At 34.0% G+C, this 26,414-nt stretch overlaps 1 protein-coding gene across 3 annotated transcripts in view; it reads left to right on the top strand.

Annotated features, from left to right (window-relative positions):
* Positions 1-26,414, top strand: part of LOC117207548 (furin-like protease 2) — a 422,104-nt gene that overhangs the window by 21,633 nt on the left and 374,057 nt on the right. Inside the window, exon 1 of one of the 3 annotated variants that reach the window (XM_033447858.1) lies at positions 19,951-19,995. The exons of the other annotated variants lie outside the window; for them this stretch is intronic. Within the exon in view, the coding sequence (XP_033303749.1) occupies positions 19,966-19,995 (30 nt within the window). The 5' untranslated portion in view covers positions 19,951-19,965. Of the gene's footprint in view, positions 1-19,950; positions 19,996-26,414 lie in introns of those variants that run through there. 3 annotated transcript variants of the gene reach the window in all.

A 26,414-nucleotide genomic window follows, 5' to 3' on the forward strand; every position in this document is an offset into this window, starting at 1 on the left:
CTAAGAATCGTGATACTAATGTACTGTCAAAATTTTGAGTACTACGCTATATATCAGATTCTGTAAGACATACTATTAATTTTTTGTTTACAGTGTAGTATTTTATTATTATAAATAAGTATTATTAATAAGTATAATAAATAAGTATTATTTTTTTACATACAATTTCTACTCTACTTTAGATTCTTTAAATTATTATTCTTATTTTGTTAATAGTAGGTTTATTTTTATAAAACCTTGAGATTCTTCTAAAATAACATTTGGTGGCTTTCTAAGTTAGAGTTGATATTTGTGATAATATCTTCGAGAAATGGATGGGTTATTAGATATTACCTATTCCATGTTTTTATTCCAATTCATATGATTTTATAGATTACATGAACTATATGGACATATGAATTTAACACTGACCGTATTTCACCAATTGCTTAGAAAATATTATACTTTACTCGATAATTCGATGGTGCATTTGAACGTAAAAAATCTCCATGTTATATCGTTATAAGCAGTGTAACAATCGTGGCTTACATGCTTTTCTTGTTACAAGCAAATTGGCCGATGTCGCGTTAATAAACGTCAATTAAACGAGAGTTACAATGGTAGCACATGTTAAGCAACCTTTTTAAGCGATTCGAACAATACGACCAAAGTTTTGACAAATCAAAAAGAAAGTCTGACCAGAAACTTTTCAAAAGTCGCCGAATTATACCTAAAACTGAATTTCTTCAGGTTTGAAATTACAAAGTTCAAGTAGCTTCGAAGTTGAAGAACGAGTGGGCCATTAGAGTTCAAAAAGTCTTCGAGTTATATAAAATTAACCCAAAGCTCTTTCTTCGTTCTATAACTTTTCTCGAGAAAAATATTTTTAAAACGCGTTGTCAGGTTGGAATTTTGTTGCTCTTCTTTTTTTGGGGCTGGGGGGGGGGGTTCCTTAATCTCGTCATTTTCATCATTTTCCGTAATTTCGTTAAAAAAATTCGTGCAGCTAACGTTTTTACCACATATCTTATGTTTAATGGGTTCACGTAGACTTTTGTGATCGACTGTACATACTATTGTAAGTACCTAATGTGATCAGATTGTTTTATAATCGACTGTACATGCGAAAAATATGTTGACACTCGAATGAATTGCATCGTTAGCATTATTTGTAAGAATTATTTGCCATTGTTCACATACGCGAACGAAATCTCAATCAAAATAAAAATGAAGTGTCGAATAACCATCGAAGTGACATTATTAATTCGCTGGTGCAAAGAAATTGCATTCAATGCCTGGAATTTCGACACAAAAGGCATTAGACGCGCAATGGTCTATAAAATATTTCGCAAGAATGCGGTGATAATACTATAAAGTTAATACCGAGAAAACAAGATATAGAATAAATAAATACAGTGACTGTAGAAAATGCGGAGGTCAATTCCAATAGTTCAAAACTGAATCTATTGCAAAACGTCCAACTACAAAGTCCATGCTACTACGGAGAGTACATACATATAATAAATTCAATTATGGATATACATTTTACTTCAATTACCTATAGTCACACTAATATATAGCCCGCGAAGAATTAAATCTGATTCGCGTACAAAACCCTTCCTAAGGAAACAGTAACTAAAAGTCAGCGTAATAATCAAAGCCGTTAAACTTGCTCTAGTAACAAAGTAATGGTCTATCAAACAGGGTATTGCCATACTCCGTAATGTCACTAATGACTAATCAAAAAGTATCCATCGTACAAGGTTTACAATCCGTCAACGTTAGCAATTATCTATGATCTATCCTATTAGTCTACCAGTCATCCTTGAAACTATAAAAGAGATCTCGTTGGCAGAACTGTGCGTATAGTTGCCCACGAAAGTATTTGAATATTTAACGAACGTTTAATAAAACATTTTGAAATTTCATTAGCACTGTAACGAGACACGACTAACATGCTTATATCGATCTTTGAAACCAATCTAAAAGTGTATATAGAAACTACAAGATCAATGCAACTGTGTATACAGCGAGAGAGTTTTTAGTACAAAGATTTATTCCAAGCTTCACCAAGCTTCATAATAGAGCTTATAAAATTTCAAAATATGTATTTCGTATAATAAACGTAGTATATTTATAAAAGATATTTGCTATAAGTATTCGTATAGTTTCCTGAGCAACTGTATAATATCACGAACACGAATCGTAAAGTTGGTGATTGGGTCTGATCCCCTCTCCCATAGACCGTTCTCTATCTGTGCATTGGCACGTCCGCTCTCTGATGCTACATACGTTCCGGTGACTACCGTAAACGTAAATTCAAGGACGGCACGAGCACGTCAAGCCTTTGCACCATCGACGATTCGAGGCAGCCATGTATTTCGATGGCCAATAAAATCTCGCCGCTGGAAAATCCAAGCATGGACCAGTTTTCAAATGGATGTTACGGCCGGGAAATTTCTCGTGGAATGACACGATTGTGATATGAGATGTCGTGGATATAATTCGCCTCCTATCCACTCACATTCTCCATGATCCAATCTCGATATCGTCGATATCGTATGTTGATGACTTGTTTATCAGATGGAGCGCGGCTTCCTTTTGTACGTATGAACGAAAGAGTTACAATAATTTGTTTCTAAACTTAATTAGATTTCGTTGCGAGATAATCAACTCTAAACGTTTCTGAAAATTCAAATAATGGCAGATTTCTACGAAACCGTGTATTTCAGGATTTAGAGGTATACATCTTTATTCGATTGTCCTACTGCTTTTATAATCTCTGCGAATTAATATGTTCGTAATAAATATTTTCTATCTTCATACTTATATATTCTTTGTATACATATATATGGGAAATCTGTATAAGGGGCTTCTACTATATCATTCATAAAATATTGTCAGTATAAAGAATCAAATTCAGTGGAATGTATAATATTTCATAAAATTTATTAATTATAAGATATACGTGCATTCAGACTGATTCTCTGCTTGCCGTATATTTTATGCATAAATGAAATTGAAGATGTGTATGGAATTATCTAAAGCCGTGATTAATTTATCATAATTATGGCCCCGTGTAATTATTCTGAAGCATATCGTCATGCTTGGTTATGATCAAATAATTTTCATTAGTTTATTCTCTTCAGGTAAAACATATATTGTTATTATTTTTTTTTGACATAATCTATTGTTTTACATAGGTTTATTGCAGTTTAGTTTAATTGTAACGCACAGCGTGATAGCGTACACACGTGTATAATTCAGTGTGAACGTAACAGTGTAACCTTGTCAGAACATTGTATTCTCGCTTGTGTGAGAATGCGTAGTGTTAGTTATAGAAACCAACGCGAGATAATTAAGGAACTTGAGAATTGTGAAAATGTAACATTGGGACATCGACGAATCCATGAAAATTGAAAAATTAAAACGTGACCTGTAATATGTACATATTTGATAAAGATGCATATTAAACATGTGCTGGTTACTATTTTATTGATTGCTAAATTCAAAATTACGTATCTATTAAATATTAAAAAATAAAAATCATATATGTATAGTAATGAAATTAAAAATGTTTCTTCTTTTTTTATAGGTGAGTTCATTCGAAAGATTCTCATTTCCATCTGAATATCGTAGAGTGAATACGTAATTTTTCTACATTTTGAATCATTTTGGCTTCAAAATTAATAGTCAGCCAACCAGTTACCAATATAATATAATACGATGTTTGAAATATTCTCTTCATATATTTTTCCTTTATCGCTAAATAAAAGCTCTAGAAGCTTTCCAATTTAATTGGGAAAACTCTGAAAGCTGTACAGGTTTCAAATTTATTGGCACACGATGAACTAAATAAAGGATACATAAAAAGTATACAGGAAAGTTTGGAAATTTGAATGTGAATTCAAATTTAATCATCCTATCACTCTTTCTCAGTTTCACAAATCATTATTATCGTATTATTTGTTTTGTAATTGACAAACACTTTCTAAATAGAAACTGTAATTTATGCCTAATTTATTTATACTTCGCCATTAGATGCAGCAAAGTACATACTACAGGTCAAAATATGGCGAAACGTTTTAGTTATGTCCTGCGAACTATAATTATTTCGCGTAATTTCACGAAATGCTGTTTATAGTTTGCATCCGTGGTTCAAAGCGTTGTTTAAATTAATTTTCGAGGAAACTTCCTTCCTGTAATAATTCAGGCATTGCTTGAACTGCAGTTTGGTCACCATTATCGACTTTGTTCTCGTATAGCCGAATAATTGTCCAACATGGTTCTTGCATTTTCTCATAGTCTCACATCTCAGTTTCTAATGTTTCTATTACCGTATACATTTGGTATCCATTTACTAACACAACACTCGAACATGTCGGGCTAATTAATTCTCAAATAGTACTGCAGCTTTCTAAATGACCGTAATAATTCATGTTAGGTTACTAAAAGTTAGGATATTTAATGTTATATTATATTTTACATTTCCCGCAATAGAAATTAGTAATAAAATTAAATGAAATTAAAAGCTCGGAAATTATTATGATTCTTGACGATTAATGAATGACCTAATATCAGTTAAGAATGAAGTGAATATAATTTCTAAAAAGTACACTTCCTTTATCAGACTATAAAATATTTCCATAGAATTAAAGTCATTTTGTCATCTTAAATTATACTATTATACAAATACAAATTTTAATCTTTTGCATCTTTCTGTTGCTAGAATTCATTATCATATTAATTAATATTTATATTCTGAATGAAGTTATAATAAGTTCACGTTTTATTCGAAATTTATTACATATTTCGTATTCGGAAACTTTTTAAATTTTTATTTGATCTTTAATGCATACATACATACATATAACAAAATATACATATTGCATGTTGGGAGTATCAGTCGATACTCGATACATATTAACTGTTTACGAATATCCTTTTTCTAGCCATTTTGAACAACATATTATAGTACATATTTGCTACTTCCTTTCCTTGATATTACTCTGCTTCGTCATATCATTTCCGTTTGTGCTACATAACTATTTCAGTAACAGATAGAAACACAAGATACTCTGTTCAATATCTTAATATTTAATCATATATTTTAATTATATACTTCGTAAAATAATCTTGATTAATTCCAAGAGTCTAGAGTCATGAAACCTTTACGAGGAAAACGTACCGCGAGTCTGCGAGGTAAAATAAAAAAATAATCGAAAATGTTAGTGATTTTTGGTGTAGGAAAAGTATTTCGTTCAAAGCGGAAGAATGGTGGAAAGGAAAGGGAAATCCTATGCATCTTAAACGTGGCCGTTTCTCACGGACCATCCTATTTTGTTTTTACCAAAACGTCGGATCGTGAGTCGATCGTGGAAACACGTCTTCTCGTTGTTTGCGCGTACTCTCGAGGAGCCTGCTGGGTAAATAATTCAAGTCGCGAATACTCGGAATAAAGGAGGTCTGAGACTTCCGTGTGCCTTTTCTTGCAGTCAACCAAACTTTTGTCGTGCACTAATTTTTTTATCCATTTTATAAAACGTTATAACTGAGACAATTTTATTATCGCTAATTTGCTATCTATGAAATTCATTGATTACTTCTTTAGAAATTTATGTAATGTAATGTGTCTCTGTGCGCGTAATTTTAGCATATTATTCAAAAGTCAAGATTGTCCGTGGTTTATCGCTAAAAACAAAGACATTAACATTTTCGTGGGGACCGTGCTTATTGTAATATATATGTTCCACACATAATGTAGCATCAGCTGGTGTTCCTATGCTATTGCTATAGTGGAGATACTACAAGAGGAATTCTCTAAGCTCTTCGAGCTTAACCCGGATGACGTTATCTTAAACGAAGATAGAGATCTGGCAGTATTAAAAAATTTTGATTCGCGTAACTCTCGGAATTTGTATAATAATTAAGAACTTTGTTGAATATTGAGAATATAATAATGAAGGCCCTCGATGCGTTTTATATTAAGTGACGTATCCAAAATACATGAGAGAGGGAAGAGAATGCGGAGGAATCGTTAATTTATTAATTCTCATCAAACAAAGTTAGATTACTTCCGTTTCTTCCGGTAGCGAGGAAGATTGTCCACACAAAAGCCAGGCAAAGTCCGGAAGCAGTTCTAGGAAATTGAGAAATTGGGTGAAAATTAATATACCGCGCCGGCTTTGCCACAGCAGAAAATTCAGTAGCCAGTGGAATCACGTTCTTCGACGACTCTCGAAATATAGATATAAATATCGTCGAAAGGTTGCTTTCAAATATCGTTGCTTCGTTTGAGTATCTGCATGCAAAAGCGAAGATCCTTTCGCTTCCCTTTAACTTATACCAACGTGTGCTTGTGTAGGAATAAATATCGAGCTGTTGATAATTTCAGATTCCAAATGTTTTGAACGGTTAATGAACAAAAATGTTCGTAGCTATACCTATACTTATCCAGGAAAGCGAAAAATTGTTCTACCTTCCAATCTTTTTAAACAAAATATTCTTTATTTGTTATTTTTCCAATTTCTTTACTCTTATTGAATATATTAGATCGTAATTTGGTTTTCAGTTGGTAAATTAGTAAGATTCGGTAAGAGAATTATTACAAATATTGTTCGGAATTTTGACTGGCCGTCCGTTTATGACACGGACAGGTCCATTCTCTTCTTTAGGAAATTTCAAATTACATGTCCTCTCCGAGCTGTAAACCTAATGACTCCGGGGTCAGGTAAAAAATTCCGGGAAATGCTCCGGGAATCTGCAACGTAGGAGGACAGTTCATCATCAGACATCGTACCGTGCGGGTGAAATACTTCACTCCCAATAAGATCTTACCACCGCCGTGTTCATAACATCACACTTTACTTTTATACAAGTGCAAATACAGTGCTGAATTACTCTAACACTCAATCTATTAAACTTCCTCCACCTTGAGCGTTAAGTCATTCGAGGTACGCGATATCGACTGATCGGTTTGACCTGACCGGTTGCTCTTTAATCGAGAATTTGCACCAAATATCGTTGTCTTCTTCCCTGTACTAAATTAAAGTAGACATTACGTCTAATAATTAGAAAATAAATAATATCGTTTTCCAATAACGAAATTTAGAGATATTTTTGTTGAAACAACGCATTAATGGAGGACGGTGTTATAAACTTTAAATTCATCAAATTAAAAATACAGGCAGCAGAGATTCGAAGTTTGTGGAGTTAGAATAGTATCCTTGCTGTTATTTTATATTAATCGTTTAATTTCTGAGTCGTCGAGGAAATTATGATTGCAGATAGCTGCATCTACTAGGCCGGATGTCTCAGTTTAATGTCGCTTAGTACTTTTAATATTTTTGACCCAAAAAACTTTTCGTCCTATAAAGATCTTTTTTAAGATTATTTCCAAGAATTTTTGTCTTAGTGATTACATAATGAATGGCTCTCCAAATTTATACGAATTTATATAGCTGTTAAATTTTATGCTATTAAAATTACATAGTTACTTTATAAATGGATTTATTTTCAACATTTCTATCTTTTTCTTTTAACCATTTACACAAAAATCATTGATTCATTTGATATATGCAGAATTTTATAATCACGTAACCTAAAAAATCTTTCTATCTCTGTAACATTCGTTTCAAGGAATCGATGTAATCCATTGTTTATGCAAATGCGATTTGTCTTCTGATCTCTTTCTAATTGAACGAGAACGAGCGTTTTCTCAGTGTTCGCGATATAACGGCGAAGAAGCTGAGATGCATATTCATGGTTAGTATGCATGATGAATTTCAAGCGAAGAATAACACGACTGCTGCTGCCACGAAAAAAGGATGTTTGCAAATTTCACGGTATGGCCTGGCATCGTTAAACATCTTAACTTCCACCTTCAAAGCGTAAATCTCGCAAACACCTTCAATCCCGGTTTGGAGAAACTGCAGAAATTTTCATTCACCTTTTGTACTCTTTCTAAATTATTAGATTGCTAATTTAAAGTCTAGTAATTTAATTTAATTTATACATCCGTTAAAACTATATAATTTCACCGTTTTTTAAAAAACATAGTAATAAACCAAGGAAGTGCTTTGAAATAATTAATCTAAAGCCTTTTTGTCAAACAATCTTGTTGACGAATTCTCTAGAAAATTCACGACGAAGCGCATACATAATCTTCCGATATTCTTGTTCTTCCCTACTGTTCCTCCCCGATAATTTTGTCTATTTATCACGACGGTGACTCTAATGTGATGGTCCATGTGGCGGTTGGTAAGAAAAGATAACAAATCAATATTCGTTTATACGAATATATATATTATATAATGTAAAACGTTTCGAATAGAAAACGCGAGTGCTTTAAAATATCGTCGTAACTCTTTTTACTATTACAAATTTCAATGAGTATGATATTTGGGCAAAATAATTCAATTGAAATCCGTTACTTTGAAAATATTTTCCGTTCCGAGTCAGTTCTCTTGCTTTACCGCTCACAATCAGTTGCTCTTTCCTGTGTACATACAGTGTGTAGTTCCACCGCCACGCACATAATCCAAACCAAGTTTCTTGGAGAATTTTCACGCGCGTCAAATAGCGATTGTACCTAGAGCATCACGATTTCCTATTTCCGCCGAAATTCTGTCACCCATGAATGCATATTGTCAACGCATTCGATTAATTTCCCGGGAAGCCTAACAATCCTGTCGCCCTTGCTAAATCTTGACGCTAAGCAATATGCACGCTGCACTTGAAGTCGATTATGTAGTTAATGACAATGCACCTTGTTAATAGAATTTTGTTTGATTAACGCCATTGCTTAAATACATTGGAATAAATTGCCCAATAATTTGTAGTAACGTTATTTGTCTATAATTAAATTTTTAAATGCAATGAAATTTCCTATAGCTACAACAAATATTTCGAAATAGATGTGTATTTGCTAATAATGTAGCGAACGTGTAATATCGGAAATGCATTTGATAACACGAAAGTTGTGTAGGTACATGGTTGTAACCGTCTTTTATCCAACTATCATAATTTATACAACATTCATGAATTTTAATAATGCTTTTGTGCAATATCATTCTGAAATACATATTAATTTCCGTGAATAAATTTCTATAATAATTAACGATCTTAATACAAATGAATGTGATATTACGAATCAACAAATTTAACGGATATTTTATAGTCGTATAATTTTTGCCGGGAATATCGGTAATGTTCAACAATATTTAACTATTGTAAATATAAATATGAAGATAAATACATCTAAATATAGATATAAATATTAATATAATATTCTATATGTTCATGTACTACATAAAATCTATGCATTTTCGCGCTTCTAAAATTACCATAAATGCATAAACATCCGCATTTTAATTGTGATAAATCTGATCTTGGAAATAACATCAATTTGATGTTTCTTCTAATTTCTCCGTTTAGGATGTTCTCAGAGAAACTTTTTAGAGATAGGAATGTGAAAGCACTAATTAGATTGTTTTAAATGGCTTTATCAATTTTGTAGTCTCGCTGCCCAGATCTCTGTCGTATGATGCGCAATTACGTTAGGTGGGGAGATCGTCCTCAATTTGGAATATCGTTTCGAGATTTAATACTGTATGTATGTATTTCGAGTTTCTGCGAAATAATATTTAGATATATTTATAAGTATCACTGGGATATTAGCGGATGAAATTTGAAATTTTGTATTGAAGATCCAATAATAGGATCATTTAAAGCTGAAATGAATGAATTAATTAACGAATATGTTTTATATTCACAATAATTTATCACAATAAAGTAAAAATTAATAGAACTTTTAAAAATGCAATGGAAAAACTTTATACGTTTATTTGTTATTAAAGGCTTTATAAGACTTTATTTACATAATTGTTTAGATATTTGTTATCATTATATGTTATAGTTTACTTAAAATGAAAAGTACAAAAGAAATGAGATGGATTTTTTAAATTGTTTTCCTATGATATTGTTGCATAAAGTCATTAAAATAACTTTAAAGTGTTTTATTATATTTACAAGAATCGTGTGTTTAAGTGTTAAGAAAGTGTAATAATTTTTTCGTTGTTATCAGACGTTGATATAGAATCAGTAATAGGGAATGATCGGTTAATTTTGTTAAGCATTTCTGCGTCTCGTTTCGTGCTGTTGCTACTGATTTTGTAATAAAGCCCCCTGGGAACGTCAACACCCAACAAATGTTATATCTATGCTACAGAAAGATCAATATTTTGTTGTTCCGTCGATTCTAAAACGTGTGCATCCACGATTGTAACAAAATGTAGCCTAGACACATTTCGATAAATATTATATTTAGTATTTGTAATTTATTAATGAAGAATTTTGTGTATAAAAAGATATTATTCAGATATACATGTTTTGGAATCTTTGTGAAACAGAAAAATTGAGAAATTCCAATTATATTAGATTTTATTCCATCAATTTTGCAAAACGTAAATATTGTATAATTTATTTTAAAATGTGAATTTACATAATTTCTATTTTATTCTTATTTTACACAGAATATTTACTTTATCTCGAAGAGATTTTACACATAAAATATCGCAACGCTTCGCATGTGTTCAAAGCCGATACTTCTTGGCGAAATTTTCGTACGAAACACCGTATCGCATCATTTTCAAATATTATCATCGTTCGAAGTTTCCGCGTGGGTTAAATCTTTCGAAAGCCGATAGTTTCGATATAACGAATTATCGTTAGCAGTGCATTCGTCTGTTTCATCGCGTTTATCAGTGAAAGTTCAAAGGAACATCTTGGTCGGCTGACACGGTTAATACTAGCGAAGTATATAAACGAGCATGCATATAAGCATCTAAAATCAAACAAGTTCGTAAAATTTATTAATGATTGTAAGTGTCCGCTAACGACCACTAAGAATCAGGTAATAAATAAAATAAATAAAATAAAACCAAAATTTCATTCTAATAATCATTTGAGTAGAAGTTTAAACGAGTAATAGCTTGAGTAGAAGCAATTAATTGATTCGAGTAGAAGCTTATTTCGACAATGTCCAATCTTACTAAATGTTAACAAATTGTCAGCGATTTCTATATAACCAACATTCAGCCATAAAACAGCAAAGTATCGTTGCTTTCGCCAGTAATCTTGGAATATTACAAAGTTACACGACGCTAGCGCCACCCGTTGGTTTATTCGAGTCAATTCGTCAACGTTTAAACGATCGTTAATTTTATCTCGTTATACATAGCATAGCGACACGGAGAGGTCCTTGACTTTACAGTTCCCCTGCGACACTGTCGTAAATCTTGGCGATCGTAGGGACAAGTGTCGTTACTACGACAGGTGCGTCAAATTTACTTGGTGCTTAAAATCTTGCTGCTAAATGAGCGGTATACATCTGACACGCGAGCCACGGTGCATTACAATTTGTAAGCGAGTTTAGCGGGCCCTAATCTTCTCGCGCTGGATAAATGCACGTATATGGAAATTGCTAAACTGTTTTTTCAAGTCTTTCGTTTCAATTTTCCATTTTAATAGAAATTAGTGTAACAATATTAAATCGCCAACGACAATAAAGTGAAATTCAGTTTCAGCATCTTTTCCCGTGTAACAAATGAAACGAGCCGAGGTACTTTCAGCACGTACACAGTGTTTAATTACAAAATTTTACATCCACGTTGTAAAGCGCAATTGATTTTTCGGGCTACGACGAGAGAATGAATTGCATACCTACTATCTGTTAACGATCTGTTATCGATTTATCAGTGTGCTCTTTTCGTTCTTCGCTCCTTCGAAATTCTATTCACGTCCACGATTTTGCGTGTACACGTGCGCGTATGGAAAAGTGCAGTTTTTAATTCCATACACAAGGCATAAATCGCAGTGTGTCTATTGCCCTTCTCCAACAATTGCAGCCTCCCAACCTAGCAACGCCATTCATTGAAATACAAATACATTATACAACGACCAGCACAATAATATTTACATAATTCCATTCAATATATGCAAAAATTTTACATATATAGTTGATAAGTATTTTCCAGAATAATTTTTTAATATTTCTTTCGTTCTGCTGTTTATTTCTGGTTGAGGAAGTGTTTGAAAATCGTAGTTTTAGAATGTTATTTTGGAAATATTTTTGTAGTTGGGACAGCGATGTTCAGTGTAATAAACATTTTTTTTTTTTGTTAAATAGCATTTGTTAAATACACCGATTAAAAGTATTAGAATACATTACTCCAAAACAGTACAGGTTTGTGGTTTTATGAATTTGTTTACAAAAAAAAGTGGTATCCAACAATGTTAAAATTAATGAATTAAGAGTGTATGCAACCCTGGAGACCAAAAAAAATAGGGTAAATCTAACATCTTTTTTCGCCTACAAGCATTCTGTAAAGGACCAAGATTATTATAGGAATTTTTAAACAACATCCTAACACTGTGCTCATGTATTTTTTATTACATAAAATTACAAATTGAGAGGTAGAACATTATCTGCACGTATCCAGCGGCAAATGTGACCGGATTGCAAAAAATAAAAAATTTTTGCGCGAACTTATGTGGGAATAAGTTATCTTCAATGTAGCGTTCGATTTTTCCAAAATTGTCGTTTTTGCTGAAAAGGAATCAACTTTAAACATCTATAAAAATTCAACGGATTATGATATCAAAGAAATTGTACGTCACGTTATAGGTGAATAACGTACAAAAATTTCAAATTATTCGGATAAACAAGTTTCGGAGATTTACTGGGTGTAAGGTCAGTAAAAAACGTTTCGGTAACAACACGTTTAAAGCTTCAACTTAATCTTTCTCTAAAATAAAAGAATGTAATCAGTTTTATAACTTGGCCATTTTGTAGAATTTCAAAATATCTTCTTATCGCAATATTCTACGCGTATCAAGCTTTAAAAAATTGAAGAAAATAATTTCGATTGTTTGAAGTCGATAAAGGCTGCATACTCCCTTACAAAAGACGAACTAAAATATACTAAAATATGGACTCGCGTTGTTTTGGAATTCATCGCTTCAATTGGACGCTTATTCCCCAGCAACGAATATCGTTTCTATGGTTGCAGATGATTATGATAAAACGTTGATTATAATTTGTAACGCTGTCCCTTTCCACGTGGCTTTCTCCCGTTCTGTACAGCTCGATGTGTTCTGTTTTCTCTTTTGTTCGAAACGCGTGCTTCTCATTTGTATGCGTACGAGGCTTTGCTTTCATACCGCGTCCCTCCGTTCGAAATGTGTAAACGCGCTACTCTTCGCTATGAAATGGCCCCGCAATTACCGGTTTCCTGCAACGTGCACCGCGGTTTTTGCGCATCGATGCTTCTGCTTCTTGTTTGACCCCTCCACGTCTCTTCATCCGCATTGTTCACGCACCGTTCGCAATTTGCTGAATAACTATTTTCCCTTTTTCATCCTCTGCGATTGAATTTTTATTTTCTCGTGAGGAAAGAATTGTGTTATGGTTCGTTATTGTCGCAATAGAGGACGTAGGAAATAGTAATTGTTACAAAATGGTAGAATATTTTACGGTGATGGTTTGTAACTGAAAATTGAAACTCATTGCACGAAAATATAATATTTGAACATTTGCCATAGGAAACTCTTCTGCTATATATTGCATGTGCTGTATGAAACATTTTGAAATTTCATTAGCAACCTGTTATGAGACATAACCGTCGTGATTATATCGGTCAAGCTTGAAACCAATATGAAAATGTATATAGAAGTGGTAAGCTATTTCTTGCAAACATATATTTAATAAAAAATTCATTTCTCGGACGTGCTCATTTTTTCTACGTGCGATATGAACAGGGATGTACACAGTTGTTCCTGACAACTAGCGCTCTTTTGCTCGCTTAGCTGGAATTTAAAACACGCGTACGCAAACTGACAGCCGACTACTTTGAATAATGGAGGCAATAGAAAACAAGAATGCACTCGACGGATCGTCGATTGCGTAGAAGTCAATTTTCTGATAAACCAGTTATCAGAGCATCGTGTCTGCGCTGCGTTCAAGACAAATTATTCTTGCTCTTCGTTGCCGGGTGATAAATGTCGAGTAATTGCGATTGGTATTGGTGCAACTTTTATTCCGGATCAATTAGTTCGCGTTATTTGATTAAAAAAGTAATTTTTCTTTTCGAATGTTTGCTGCCTCATGTTCTGTCGATTTATTTTGGAACGCAGCTTGTTTGATAAATCGGTTCGTTTTGATGATTTATCATTGTACATTAAATCGAATGGAATGGAATAACGCCGTTGTTTCTCAAAATATTGATAATTGGTTAGAAAGTTTTTATCACGGATTCGTTATAACTTACGAGATAATCAGTTCGATCGTTATGTGATAAGCGTAAAAAAATGATATGAAATTTCCTGCAATCGGATTCTACTTATTTGGTATATAAATGCAATAATATTACTACTTTTCCTTTTTATTATCTCTCTATCTACCCATTGTCTTTCCTAACCAGTGTATGTGCATTAAGTGTCACCATCTAGCTCTACATAAAGTCATAAACTGCGACGGCGTCGCTAGTCCTTTTTACCTTCGTCAATTAATCAATTTATTACATTTTTATTAATGCATGGTGACGAGGCCTGAATAATAACGCAACCTCGACATGTTTCTTTTTTTTCTTTCTCTAGTTACACTGGTTGATTATGTCGGTTAATGAAGCCACAGTACGGTCTGGTTCGCATTAACCGCGTAAAAAGTAATTTAGTATATGGAACGACACGTTTTATGCAAGTTTATTTGTGTTTACATTTGGAATCTCGTATCTCGTAATGAAGATTTATACCGGCGAGTTTTAAAGGAGATATTAAACGGGTTGCTTTTTGTGCGCTCGATTTTTCACTGAATTAATTCGCTGAATTCATAAAATGTAAAAGTGCTACGTTATTCATGGGGCCATGCTTGGATATACTTTTCCCGTATTTTCACCTGGGTAAAAGCATAAAGCGCGGAGAATATTTGTACGGCGCATAGGCTAATTTCGATGATAATAGAGCGTATTGTATTTTGTGCCTGTGATGCTATTTTTTCTGGTTCACCTTGTACAGTGTGATTTTTCGTACGTAAACATAAAGCATTTCGTTTTATCCGTGACACAATCAACCCAACGACAGCGATAGCAGCCAAAAATATGATTTATCCGAAGCTACTCGTAAATCGTATTGCTAACTGTATCGTTTCATTCAGTTGGTTGCCAAGTGTGTCCTGCGCAGGGACGAGACAGTCGTGCATGATGAAGAGAACGCATAAAGAAACGCGGATCCGGAAACGAGGCTTTAGGCAGCAGGGTTTGCCATACGTCGATGGCATAATCTCAACCCACGGCTGAGAATCGGTGCCAAGGCTCGCATAAATTTCTCGAATGGAGCGAGTCTAGTAGAAGTCGTTTTCTCGCTGTCTCTTCGCCTCACTGTCCGTCCTTCTTCCATTTGTTCTTTCCGCTATAGAAGTCGCAGAACTTCCGCTACCCGCTACGGTTTCATACCACTACAGGGTACAATTTGTCTTTTACATTCGAAGTTTTCGTTGGCTATCTGCTTCACTTTCTCTTTTTGTTATCTCTCTATGGCGTAATTTTTAGAATTGCTCACTAATTAGTTCGAATTTGCTTCGTTAGTATGCAAGAGTAGGTAGCTTTGTAATTTAGAAGAAAAACTAATTTTACAAAATCTAATTTACCAATTGTCTATAATTTATTTAAAAGATTAATCTGCTTTGCTGTGTATTCGTATGTTCTGTCTATTGGTTATTCTAGAATCTCTTAGAATTCTTCTTTAATTCTTCTTTAAGGTACAGATAGAAGCGCAAGAAATTAGTTCTGATAAAAGAAAACTTTATATTACGAAGTAGTTTTTCGTGGACTGTAAATTGTATATAACATAAACGAATAATTGTTCAATAAGCTTCTTAATAATCTGCTTTTCATATAATAAATACCACCAAATATTGTTCTTCTATTTATGATCGTCTTTTATCTTCACGATGTTAAGCACTTCCATAAATAGAAGTTTCATAAGATACTTACTGACCCCTACTTATACCACTCTTCTGTATCAGTATGACGAATAAAATATGGCCACGCAGGTTATTCTCAAACGATTTTTACCAATGAATCGATCTACCTTTCATTCTCGAATAGATTTTAATTATTCTTCGGTTGAAAACACATACACATGCATATTACGTTTTAGTCTTCAAACAGATGGAAGATGGATTGCATTTAAATATCAATTAACTTATTTTCAGCGTTTAAGTGTTTAACCTCGGACGAAGTCCTTGCCAATTTATAACATCATTTAGCCACGCTAGATTTACGTCAAGGTATCAGCTTTGCATAATTGTTAGAACGATGAACTTATTGACATTCGTTTCTATGCTATAATCCGCTGAAAGAATTTCGTGAGCCGCTGTATATGGAAAATGGATCGGATGATCGTAAAAGAGAAGCGTTTAGAGGTTTAATCGAAGGAAGAAATCGCAAATTGCTTTGCTCGTTGGCTGTTGGAGAGACTAGGGAATAAAAAGGCCGATTATTATCAGAAGCTTGAGTCGAGTTTTATTCGACATCTAGTGGCGACATGGTTCGCGACATCCCAGAGGTACGTTTACGCGCGCAATTACGAATATCGGATCGGTTATAAGTTTCTATCGCGATCGAATATCGGGGATCGAAACCATTACGGTAAATTGAGAACGGGACCGTAGCCCTGTGTAATTCCGATGGATCGATTTCGTTCGTTATCCGTGTCGCGGTCATTACCCCACGGGAAAAAGAATCGCTTCGCGCGATCCCGTGTCACGCGATTGTTCCTCCACGAACAGAGATGTACCTATTTCGATTATAGGATTTCACATTGTGTTGTATCGTATAATTCATATAATTCGCAGTTCCGATGATTTACAATGGCTCATCTGCACACGAAAATATCTGCACGTTTGTAACAGAAATGGAACATTGTTAATTACTCAAATTACTGTATCTAATAATGAAGAAACTCTTCATTATTTTTTATAACTTACTTAATATTCTTTGAATTTTATGTGTGTTCCTTGTCATCAAATGATGATAATAATAATAATAACAAATATAAAATTTTGTTTATTATAGGTATGTTTCAAGGATCGAGAAACGATGTCACTATCGTGTTTCTGTAAGTGCTCTCACACTAATATTCACTAGTTCACTTTTTCAAAATCGTAATTTTATACAGTGCATCACAGCAATATACAATTGTAATATGATTGAAGAAAGAACCGCAGAAAACAACATCAGTTAATTAGCAGAGAAAAACGATGTCAAGAAAGTAGCGATTAATGTAAGCTCACGTATCTCATTCATCAAACGCAACTACTAAACGTGTTTCTCAGCTTAATATTTAACTCATTTTAGAACGAGATTTAAATGAATGTCTGATAACAAAATTGAACTCGCACGCGAAACGCTTCATTCATTTCCCAAAAAGAGTTCAGGTCTGTAACTACAAGCTTTTTCTTTCATTTTTTCTCCTGATATTTTAATTTTGTTTTCTAAGACACGTGGACGCTTTCTAAAACGAATTTATCTCAGTTAAACATTTTTTCAGATATTTTTCTTTTTTTCGCTCGCAGTAGAAAACATTATTTCATGTAGCATTGTCGGCGAACCGTTTTCAGTATTTTCCATCTGCACAGTGAAATTTGCAATTTTGGCAAACGAGTTAAATAGCCAAACGAGCATTTAGAGACGCTTTTCGCGTCGCGTATATCGCATTCTCCGGGATTCCGGGTCGGGAGAATCCCATGGTAATAATTTGCAACAATTACCGGTCGAAATGTGTAACATTTGCTCGTGCAAAAATTACATTCCATGTCTAACCGAATTCTCACCGCATTTACCACCGTGTTTGCAAAATGTACAGTGTTCATTGTCGATAATGGTATTCTCATTAAAATTCATAAGCCGTTTTTTTTTTTTGGTGACAATATAGTATCTCAAAAAGATTATAGCATTAATTTGTTACAGAATACTATAGACTGTTGATTTTAATGCACTTGTAGGAAAAAACGATACATAGTAAAACGTATAGAATATACGCAATGTAAAAAAATATACGAAATGTTCAAAGTACAATATTCGTGGTATTATAATAATTATTGGATAAAGCAAATATTTCCTGAGGGCCTACCTTTTCAGTATTATTCATTAAAATATAAATTTCCATAAACATCCGTAGTTTGCAGATTACGTTTAATGATTTTTCTTTTTCGTGAATGAAAGAAACATAAGATTAGACATACGTGTCTGTTAAAATTAAAAGCGTGTTTTCTCATAGAAACAGTTCTCTGAAGAATCCATAAATTTCACATTGCTTTCGCTATATCCTCTAGCTAATCCGCATGTAAGATCCTCTAAAACTGTCCTATCACTGAGTTTCAAAAGGATTTGCGCTCCTGTGAAACTTCATAAACCCCGTATCCTGTAAACCGAAGTAGATTTCGAAGCGGAGAACGCTTCTGAACTAGGCATGTTTCTGATAAGAAGCGATATAGTTTTAATTCACAGAAGACGAAGAGGAGAGGCAATTTCCAGAGCTTTTCCTCCTTGATTAAATTGCGTTCTCGTTTCTTCCAACTCGCATATTTTCCTATGTATGTACTTTGTAACACCGCGCTACACGATGCTATACTGTACTACACTATGCTATAGCAACGTTATAATCTTTAATATTTGCTGATATTACACTAGCGATACGTGTTATTATCTACATATTCACTTCTTTAATTTCAATATGTAAAAGCTTTTTGGATGTTATATTATTATATTTGTGTGCTATGATAATATTACCTGTAGTGCTGCAATAATAATGCTCTGTAACGCAGCTCTTGTTACTACGCTTTAAAATATGTTTAGTACGTAAACTTTAGTACGTAAACAATTATAATTAACACGTATTTTTAAGACGCAGATAACATTAAGATGAGATTTTAATTTCTGGAAGATAAATATTTAAGAAGACAATGAATTTTAACTACTAACAACCCAATTTATAAGTAATTTAATATATTTTATTACAAGTAATTGAAGAATATTTGCTACGAAAAATAGCTGGTCGTTGGACGTAATCAGCAACAAAATGTCTGCTGCGCAATGTGATAACGCGTTGCTTGTATCTGTATAAGCGCGTCCATAGCGAGATCTATCACGATCAATCGACGTAGCTACAGTAATACGAGGAGATGAAAAAGTGTAGGAAGAAGAAGCGAATATGGGGTTGAAGAGAGGAAAAGAGGCGTAGCAGGGATCGAAGTGTGGCGGGAGAACAAAGACGGTACATTTCCACGTCTGTGACATTACGGGAATCTAGGACGTAGAATTTCAAGCGTAGTCAGAGTGACTTAAAGCCACCGTCCTTTGATGAGAGTGACAAACAAAATGCACAAGGTACATCGCGTAGAAAGAGGTAAGCAGCCGAAAGAAAGAGGGGCAAAAAGCGAGAGAAACGGCGAGAACAAAGAGAAGTAATGATGGTGCAAGTAAGGAGATAACGTTGGCGAAGTAGGGCTAAAGGAATGAAATGTAAGAACAGCAAAAGTATGAATCGTGACAAAAACATGCACATTGTAATAGTAGGAATAGTCATAACGAAAAATGGACGAAATATAAGGCATCATCTAAGTACGAATAAAATTTGGAAATTTTTTCTCGAGCAGTTTAGAAGTAACTTTAGCTACGAATTTTCCTAATGATATATTTATCTTTTCTTAAAGATATTCTTTTATCTGTATTCTTTGTTCAACGAAACATCGATCGTCGCGAACACGGTGCATTTCCATCAGTTAAATGGAACCGTCTCACCGATGCAACGAGGAAAACGTCGACGATGTTGCGCGTCTTTGGAAGCGATGTTGAGTTGATCGTCAAAGTCTCCTTCCAATGGCTGGGGCGTTTGCACGTGTAATCAGAGAGGAAACTTGGCCGGTGTATGCGCTCGTACTTAGGTGCGAAATCACAGGTAACTGGCATAACTGTCTCTAGCGTAGTTCTGGGTAATCATCGCGTTCGTGATCATCGCAGCAACTATGTACACTAGCGATGGATTCAAGCACATCGCAAACAGCTTCAAATATCGGTTAATTAAATTAATATCAGATTTGATCGAGTTCAAACGTTTAACAAACAATTTATCCGTATAGATATCTCGTTTATTGTCTATAATTTTCACAAGCATATTCTAAGTATTCAATGAAACAGTGTTGATCCTTGGACTCTTGCGATTCGATTGCTACTTGTAAGGAGTTTGATTCGTTCGAGTATCAAAGTAGTTACAAGTAGGTTTTCGAAAGTTATCAATAGATACTCCTCCTGAGTTTGGAAATCAGCCTGCGAAAATCGAATAGTTGGCAAGTAATTTGAAGATTCGGAAAGCTAAAAATATAGCAATTTGAAAGTTGAAAAATTCCAAGAGCTCAAAATTGAAAAATATCAAAATCCGAAAGTTCGAGAATTCGTTAACTTAAAAACGTGTGCAAATATCAAAGTACATACTTGCAAGTAGATCTATGGAAGAATTGTATAAAGATATTCGAACGAACCTCTGTATCTTAACTTAATATTCGAAGTGAATCTTAGGTATTGAATTTGATTCAGATTTATAAGTATGTACATATTGGACTTGGTCCCATCACTAGAGTGCACACATTGTTCCGTGTCCTGGGTTCCAAGTTAGAGGAATAGACGGAGATTTAACGCGGTACATATTCGAGGGTAGTTAAATGTCGTATCCGTGTGAATTCCAAGTTGGTTGCGCGATAATGCTGTCCGTAATCTCGTTCGACATTTGTCCTCGCGACTAGCCAGGATTTCGACCAGTATACGTGCACATGTATATTATGCTGCGAGATTGTTGTAATTCAGAGAAGCTGGTTCCAGCGATGAGAGAGTTTAGTTTGGGTCTGTTGATCATTTTGTTTTACTTTAGGGAATCGTCGGTTTTAGGCATGAGAGCGTTGAGAATGAGAGTAGGTAATTTGTTGAGGTCATGTTTGCGTATAAGTATAATGTTTCAGCGTATAGGGTTTAATAGGTAAAATCAGTGAAAGCTAAAGTGATATTTTTTTTTCTTAGAATCTTCGCTCGTAATTTAATTTTAATTTTGTTCAATAGAATAACCACGTTGAATCAATTCAACGTATTCTTTTAAAATATGTTTCTTAACAAAAGATCAGGTAACAATGAGATTTATCAATAAACTAAATAATTTAAATAAAGCGAAAGTTAGTAAGATTTTACAGAATTTTGTCCTCATTTATGAACTTTACAACTTCGTCCCGTTAAATCTGTAATATTAGGTGATACATCACGATCAAGTATTCATTAAAAGCAGAAGTTAAAGGTGAATTTCCGTAGAACTTGGGAAACTCTTTCCCTTCCAGCGTAATTCCAGCCCTCTCATCGGTGTTCTCCAGCAACCAACAAGCCCGGCGAATTATATAAGATGTTACACCGATGATTTCCAGGTTTATAGCGGTCCCGCACGATTTTCCTCGAAACTTTCTAGCTAATTCAGCGCAATGTCGTGATAAAAGTGTAAATTTTCCGAATTTCATTAAGCTGTCTCACGCTGATCTCGTAAAAATCGACCAGCCAAGCGATTGCAGCCCGGCACGAATCGTTATTAAATCTCTTATTCGGTGAAACGTGCTAGAGAACAGCAAAACATTTCGTTCGAACTCATTCGGTCAATATATATATATATCGATGATTTTCACATTTCGTCTATCAAATTGATCAAAATTTAAAGAAATTGGAATAATTGCAATTCAGGATCCGTTCTAATCTAATAATATCGTATTAACTTCCGTAATAAAATTATTTCATCGTAATATTATCCAATTTTTTTATTATCGTAATATTTAAAAATTACCATCTTCTCTTTAAAAATTTATTTTAATTCAGACGAATGGTTTGCTTTTACAATCGTTTTATTGGAACTGTTTTTCTATCGGTCATTCTACAGTCTGACAATTTTTAGTCGAACAGAAATCTTCATACGTACAATGTAGATCCAGCTGGAACTTTTTTATTTCAACTTTTATATTATACCAATATAATACGTTTTAACTTTCCTGCTTTCAGTCATTGACGAGCACATTTTAACCGAAATTTCTCGTTACCGATGAAAGCAGTCGAAGTTCTCTCTTTCTCTGTTCCTTTCTCTCGTTATCCTTTTCTTCTTATCTTTTCGTCAAGGACCGCGTTCTCGGTCATAATATCGGAATTCCATAAATCGATCGGACAGTTTTAAAGTTTCGATGGCGATATCCGACCTTCTTACTTGATTCGACAGGAATTTGAGCCTAAGTAGGACGTACGACTCTTCAGTTTTTCATACCTGTCCGATCTCTGACGCTTATGAAAGTGAATCCTTCGTCCCATCATTTCTGACCGAAGACGCCCAGATTTTTGTACATGGAGCACTTTTTGATCGACGTCATATGGGCGAAATATGGCTACCTCTTACGCTTCAAATTTTTAAAGTAAAATGAGACCTCAGGTTGATATTTCAAGGATTAAGGACTGTACTCGAAAGTTCGATCTTCAAAATTTATATATTTAGAAGCTTCACTGGTCTAGATGAATCTCCTTAATACTTTTTCAGAAAAATTTCAGTCTTCGAGATTTAAAGATCTTTTGCTGTAACTTTTTTTATAGCACGTTATAAAGCGAATTTGATACGAAATATCAAGATTTTATTGAAAATAATAAAAAGGATCGAGTAACGCGATCATCTTCGATAAATATTTCCGTCATATATTCTAAAAATCGTTACTTTATTTAAAAAAATTAATTTTTAAGAATTATTAAGAATCTCACAGAAAGAAATTACTGAAAAAATGTGAAGTATATCGAAACAGAGTGAACACGAGCGTGATAAAAATTTACCAGGAAAACGCTTCCTGACAAAACAAATGTCTGGCTCGGTTCCATTTTCTTGGTTTGTGTTTATAAAAGTGTAAATTTGCATAAAAGTTGGAGCTAATTCTGTTAATGAATTAAATGAATAATAAGAAAATATCAGTATCCATAACACGCTGTTTCCACCAGCAATACGGAAGCCGAAAAGGTAGACTTGGACTGTTTGACAAAACTATAACGGTGAAGTCGATGGTTGCTGTGAAATTAACTTTTGCCCGGTCGATTCCGCGTCAGCTGAAGCTATTCGAGCCAAAACGAGCATCGGAAAATTCCAAGATGACAGCACCCGCTTCCGGCCAACTTTCCACCACATCCTGCGACTCTGTGCGGTCCTTAAAACCGCGTCTGTGATCCTCCTTTGGTGCAAAACTCGATTGCAACTCCAAAACTTCGTGATACTAAGTAGGTACTTGTAAAGTAGCGGGTAGAGAAGTATGTGCTCGAGTGTGTACGATGAACAAATATTTTGATTTAATAATGCGTGTTAACACATTGTTGATCGGAGACGCGTGTATCAATTCACGTATGTATCTTATGTTGGTCCAATGTTGTTGACCAAGGACGTAGTTAGAGACATGTTTAACAAGGGATACAGTGAATGTCAGTGTACGAAGTTCTTAAAGTTTAAACTTGATTGCGTTCATTATAGAATTTGTGTTTCTCGTTCAATATAAAGATAATTACACATCTTAATTCTTATACCAGTGTGTAAATAAATTAATCATTTAAGCAACTATCTATTATTGATTTATTTACATATAAATTTCAACAATTATGAATATATAACGAACTGAAAAAAATTTATTTATGTATCTTATCCTCAATTTTTTTACAACGACAATTATTTGTTAATATTCCACAAAAACTGCAATCGAGATCTAACGACTTTACGTACTATAATATAAAGATAATTAACATAATCGTTAACATTAGCGTATAAAACACGATCTTTATTAAAAAGCGTTTCGTAATAACACTGACTGTATAAAGTAAGGATATCAAATACGATTTTTAATACTCCAGCTCTTTCGTTAATTTTTTTAATCAACCTAAAACGGTATGGTTCTCGCGTAAAGGTTTTTTCACCCACGGCAACCGTAATGACGTCGATTTTGTTTGTGTTTTAACACGCCATGGAACTATACACGTGGTTCCGTGAAACTGTATGTAGTGAAAATTTCATTACTAAAAAGGGAGTTCAGCATTCGCGGACCTCTCAGCTACGTGTGCGTTCTAATCCTATGATCTCCGCTGGTCAATTTTCTGACAATGGTGTACCATCTTCGTCGTCCTACATTTACGACATACAATGCGACACTATATAAAAAGTTTTCTTGTGTTCCTTTATTCTGATATGTTCCACATCAATTCGATTGCTTTCAGCTTTTAGCGAATACGAACTGTTTAATTTTCGTTCTCTTTTTTTTTTTACTTAAACAGAAAAGGAATAGCGATATAAAACAAATCATAAAATTATATTTTTATTGAAAATTATATTTATAGTTTACATTCTTCAGTATTATTGCTCTTAGAATATTATATTTTAGTTTTGTTTTTCTCCTTAGGAATTTGCGTCTATCGTTTGGTCTTCGTACTATAAAAACCATAAGAGATAACTGGAAATATAGTTATACTATAGGAAGTGTAGTAGAAGTATAACACAAATTTCTTAGATATTCTGCATGTAAATTTGGGCAACCGATGACTGCTATTGACCATGACCATTCAGCTATTATACGTTTGATATTACGACCTTGGGACATAGGATTGCAGTTGATTCGACTTATTTTTATGAAATACTTAACATGTACTAATGTGTACTGTTCAAAGATTCTTGAGAAAATCAATACCTATCAATGCATCTGCTAGAAGGGACAGGCATCCTTATACGTTTACATCTCTACTTGTGTACTTCTTGTTTCTAACGTACCGACGTTATGACCAGATTTTCAAATTTAGCAAACCAAGTCACCAGCAGCACAAACTTTCTTGGTGATTCTATATTCTATATCTTCTTTTAAATTACAAACAGTTTTCCCAAGTAAATTTTATATTTACACAATTACTATAATAATATTAATTGCGTAGCTTGTTTATGCATAAAAAGAATCCGACCTATTTACGGCAAAATAATAACAATACTAACAATCATATCGTAAAAAATATAATAAATATGTATTCCTTTTATATTAATCAACGACAAAAGTCGCAATTCTGTCGGTAAACCGATTTCCCATTTACGTGACGCGTCCGTGTGTTAAGAGTGGACGTTAAAAGAAGACATTGCAGTCGAAAGAAGAGGTAAAAGTTGGCCGAGATTAGAATCGACGATCGTGGGATCGACTCTTGAAAGCGCAGCTTGCACTTTGTTCCTGTATTTCTTAGTACGCACACCGAGTCGAAGAGCAGGCGCACGATAAAGGCGAATGTATCGATCTGAGTGTTCTTTTGTTTTCCATTTTCACCCGTTCCTTACCTTTTTCTTTGAGTTTCCCTTGATCAGTTCCCCTCTTTTAGTCTTGATCCCTTTTCTCGTGCCTATTTTCTCAGCGAAAACTGAAGATTGCAGTTTTATTCATTTATCGGGTTAGCCCTTGTGATAAAGCAGTTACTTTGAACGCTTTGCAGCAGGGCTACGCGTGTGCAAACACTTCATTATGTTCCCAGGAACCTTTCCGCTCCTTGTTCCTCCGATTTTATGGAACGGTTTGCGTTGGACCAACCGGTGTGTTGTGCTTGTTATTCAATTTTAGTTGGAAATGGCAATGGAACGGTGACTTTTCCCTCTTTATGCTGGAATTCTGTGTTTGAAATTTATTGGAAACTCTGCGGCTTTTGTTTACGTAGGCATTTCACTGTTAAATACCTTATAATTACGTTTCACTGACTATCTTTGAAATATTTCGTGTGTATTGAACTCAGTTAGTCTTTGTAACTTTTAGCTGTAATTAATTAGCGATAATTTGAAAATTTTGACGAGAGACTGTTTCCTGTAGTAGGATTTATTTCTCACATAACATTTGAGCTAAGTTATACGACTTTATTGAAGAAACCAAAGTGGCACTCAAAATGAAAGAATCATTTTTTGCAATATCATTTTGATAATAAATAAGAGCATAAATTACGAGTACTTTTTTGCGCTTTGCGTGTACGTTAATCGCATTTATCCATTCAGTTTAGCAAAAAGAATATTTCGTAAAAATCGAACGAGGCATTATTTTTTGCCTACCATATGTAACAACTGAAAAGGCGAATTCTAAAATCGATAGTAATTCTATTATTTAACGTTCTCTCTGCATGTTCTCTGCGTGTAACGTTTACACGAGGAGAGAGCAATAAAATCAGCTGGAAATTTATTGAAATCGGAATTTGTGTCGCTTCTTTAAAATCGGAAAAATTCAATATTTCGCAGCTGTGACAAATCATGCGAGTTTACAGTCTGGGCATATTACTAAA

The sequence above is a fragment of the Bombus bifarius genome, unplaced genomic scaffold (assembly GCF_011952205.1).
Source record: "Bombus bifarius isolate JDL3187 unplaced genomic scaffold, Bbif_JDL3187 scf7180000008038, whole genome shotgun sequence".
Classification (NCBI taxonomy): Eukaryota; Metazoa; Arthropoda; class Insecta; order Hymenoptera; family Apidae; genus Bombus; species Bombus bifarius.